Source organism: Sinocyclocheilus anshuiensis, unplaced genomic scaffold, assembly GCF_001515605.1.
Source record: "Sinocyclocheilus anshuiensis isolate Anshui unplaced genomic scaffold, SAMN03320099.WGS_v1.1 scaffold1324, whole genome shotgun sequence".
Taxonomy (NCBI): domain Eukaryota; kingdom Metazoa; phylum Chordata; class Actinopteri; order Cypriniformes; family Cyprinidae; genus Sinocyclocheilus; species Sinocyclocheilus anshuiensis.
The window spans coordinates 43,511-46,684 of NW_015547694.1; the positions used below are offsets into that span (position 1 = coordinate 43,511).

General features: G+C 37.4%; 1 protein-coding gene across 1 annotated transcript in view; it reads right to left on the reverse strand.

The window, feature by feature from the left end:
• Positions 1–3,174, reverse strand: part of hsd17b4 (hydroxysteroid (17-beta) dehydrogenase 4) — a 37,128-nt gene that overhangs the window by 22,134 nt on the left and 11,820 nt on the right. Inside the window, exons 13-17 of the mRNA XM_016506333.1 lie at positions 2,737–2,967; positions 2,600–2,651; positions 2,451–2,522; positions 1,487–1,590; positions 1,345–1,410 (exon numbers count right to left, since the gene is read on the reverse strand). Coding sequence (XP_016361819.1) covers positions 1,345–1,410; positions 1,487–1,590; positions 2,451–2,522; positions 2,600–2,651; positions 2,737–2,967 — 525 coding nt within the window. The remainder of the gene's footprint in view (positions 1–1,344; positions 1,411–1,486; positions 1,591–2,450; positions 2,523–2,599; positions 2,652–2,736; positions 2,968–3,174) is intronic.

Here is a 3,174-nt window from a genome sequence, read left to right on the forward strand (position 1 = left end):
TTTTTCTCGTGGCCACGAGTTTAATGCGTATACAAACCTGCATGACCATAGTAACACAGTATTATCAGAGATGGAAAAAACATTATTATTATTATTATTATTATTATATTAACTTGTTAGGGCTATATTTTTATATTTCATATAAATATATTTTATTATTTCCCCTTTCAATTCATGTATTGCTTTACCTAATTAATGTTCTGTATAATTATATTTGCTACCATATATTTTGCAAATACTGTAAACGCCTGACAATTATGCCAATACAGTTTAGACTTTATGATTGTATTTATGTGTTCATTTATAAATGAAACTACGTGAATGATTCATTCCTAAATGAAGCTATAATTCTAGTCTATTAATTAGCTGAAATAAAATGAAATGTATGTTAAATTCAACCTTTAAACTGCATTCCGGTACAAAATCCAGTCAGCATAAGCAAAGCATAATCGAGCATTTACAGTAGGCTATTATTTACAAAACTATTCAGAACGTTAAATAACGAGATCAAAATGAAGGGGGAAAAAACTAATATAAACGAATATAAAAATATACCCATAATATGCTAATAATAATAATAATAATAATATACAAATATTACAGGAAATAAGATGATCAGTTAATGGACTTTTATTCATGATTGCCCCACCATAGCACAGAAACTGCACTTGTTAAAATTACAAATGACTTGCTTCTTGCGTCAGACCAAGGCTGCATCTCATTGCTAGTTTTACTTGATCTTAGTGCTGCGTTCGACACTATAGATCATGACATACTCATAGATCGATTACAAAACTATACAGGTATTCAAGGGCAGGCTTTAAGATGGTTTAGATCCTACCTGTCCGATCGCTACCACTTTGTTTATTTAAACGGGGAGTCATCTCAATTATCACCAGTAAAGTATGGAGTGCCACAAGGATCTGTCCTAGGTCCTCTGCTATTTTCACACAAGTTTATGCATTAAACTCGTGGCCACGACAAAACTAAGTGAACCGAACATGTCCCCTCCTGTAGCCTTTAAAGTTGTCCAAATGAAGTTCTTAGCAATGCATATTACTAATCAAAAATTAAGTTTTGATATATTTACGGTAGGAAATTTACAAGATATCGTCATGGAACATGATCTTTACATCTTGGCTATTGCTACAAATATACCTGTGCTACTTATGACTGCTTTTGTGCTCCAGGTTCACATATGTCTTTGTCTCTTTTGATCAATTTAATGCATCCTTGATGAATAAAAGTATTCGTTTCTTTAAGAAAACCCGAACGTTTGAACAGTAGTGCAGTTTGAGGAACCGTGTGAACGCAGTGAATCTGTCGGGATCGTGTGAATCTCACCTGATCTCTAGATGTCTGATCTACAATCACAGCGTCTGGAGCTCTGTCTGGAAGAGGAGCTGTGACCTGAAACAGTAATCCATTCATTAATGACTGTTTGTGACACAGTCCAGCTGAAGGTGTTAAATGGCTTTTCATTCACCACAGCCTTCTGGGACTTCCGCTTCCCTCCGAATCCTCCAGCGCCAACAACGAACACCGAGAACTGATTATAACACACCAGCTCACGCCCGCTGTACGTATGAACTGAAATACAAACACAAATATACACTACAGTTCAAAAGTAATACTGTGAAAGAAATTAATACGTTTATTCATCGAGGAGACGCATTAAATCAATCAAAAGTAGTGTCAGTGAAGATTTATGTTACAAAATGTTTCTATTTTAAAGAAATGCTGTACTTTTGAACTTTCTATTCATCTGTGAATCCTGAAAAATTAAATGCATCACAGTTTCCACAAGAATATTGTGCAGCACAACACTGCAAAAAATGATTCTCTTGCTTAGTGTTTGTGTCTTGTGTTCTAGTATAAATATCTAAACATTCTTGAATCAAGATGAATTTACTGTACAAGTAAAATGACTTCAGATATTCTTGTTTTCTAAAAAAAAACAAGAAAACCATTTTTAGAAAACAACTTAATATCTTAAATCATTTTACTTGTCAATGCATCTTGATTCAAGAATGTTTAGATATTTATACTAGAACACAAGACACAAACACTAAGTAAGAAAATCATTTTTTTGCAGTGCAACGTTGATAATAAATGGCTCATAAATGTTTCTCGAGCAGCAGATCAGCATATTAGAATGATTTCTGAAGATCATGTGACACTGAAGACTGGAGTAATGATGCTGAAAATACAGCTGCGCATCACAGAAATAAATTACAGTTTAACACATATTCACATAGAAAACGGCTGTTTTAAATTCTAATAATATTTCACAATTTTTACAGTATTTTTGATCAAATAAATGCAGCCTTGATGAGCAGAAAAAGACTTCTTTCAAAAACACTTGGAAATCTTCCCAACTCCAATCTTCTGATGTCGATCATGTCACTCTCTATGTACTTAAACTAGTGTGATGGTCGTCTGTAACTCACCGTCCAGCAGGATGACCATTCCTGACCCTTTATCCAGCACATCTGCCACCGTGGCCCGAGACGTCAGCGTCCCTGAGAAGAGAGAACATCTTCAGTATCCACGTGAACATGAACAGAATGAGCAGATGCGGTGTGTTTGTGGCGGTCACCTGAGGTGGGCAGCGCTCTGAACATCTCCAGATACTGCTCTCCGTGCAGCAGCTGCAACACACACACACTGCTCACACACACACACACTCGGATAGACATGTAAACACAGTAAACCCACAGATACATGGATGCTTACCCTGGTGAAGTCGATGTTGAGGCCTGGGATGCTGCCGAGGCCCGTCATGGCACTCTGAGCCGGAATCACTCCAAACGTGGGCAGACAGCTGAAGTCCTCGTGGCCTTCGTAGAGGAACTTGAGTTGGTCAGGCTCTCTGCTGGACATCCCCACTCCCAGAGCGTACAGAATACAGTTCATGTGTGTGTACGAGAAGCTCATCTCCGGCAGCGTCTGTCCCACAGCCGACGACTGACCAACACAACAACACCTTATACAGGAGCAACTCAACACTAGCTTTTCCTTAGTGTTTATGTCTTGCAAATATCTAAACATCAAGATTACTCAAGAAGCAAAATGATTTAAGAATGTGCTCACCCACAGGATCATCCCAGATTAGGATGAGTTTGTTTCTTCATCAGGTTTGTAGAAATGTAGCATTGCATCAGTGTCTCAGCA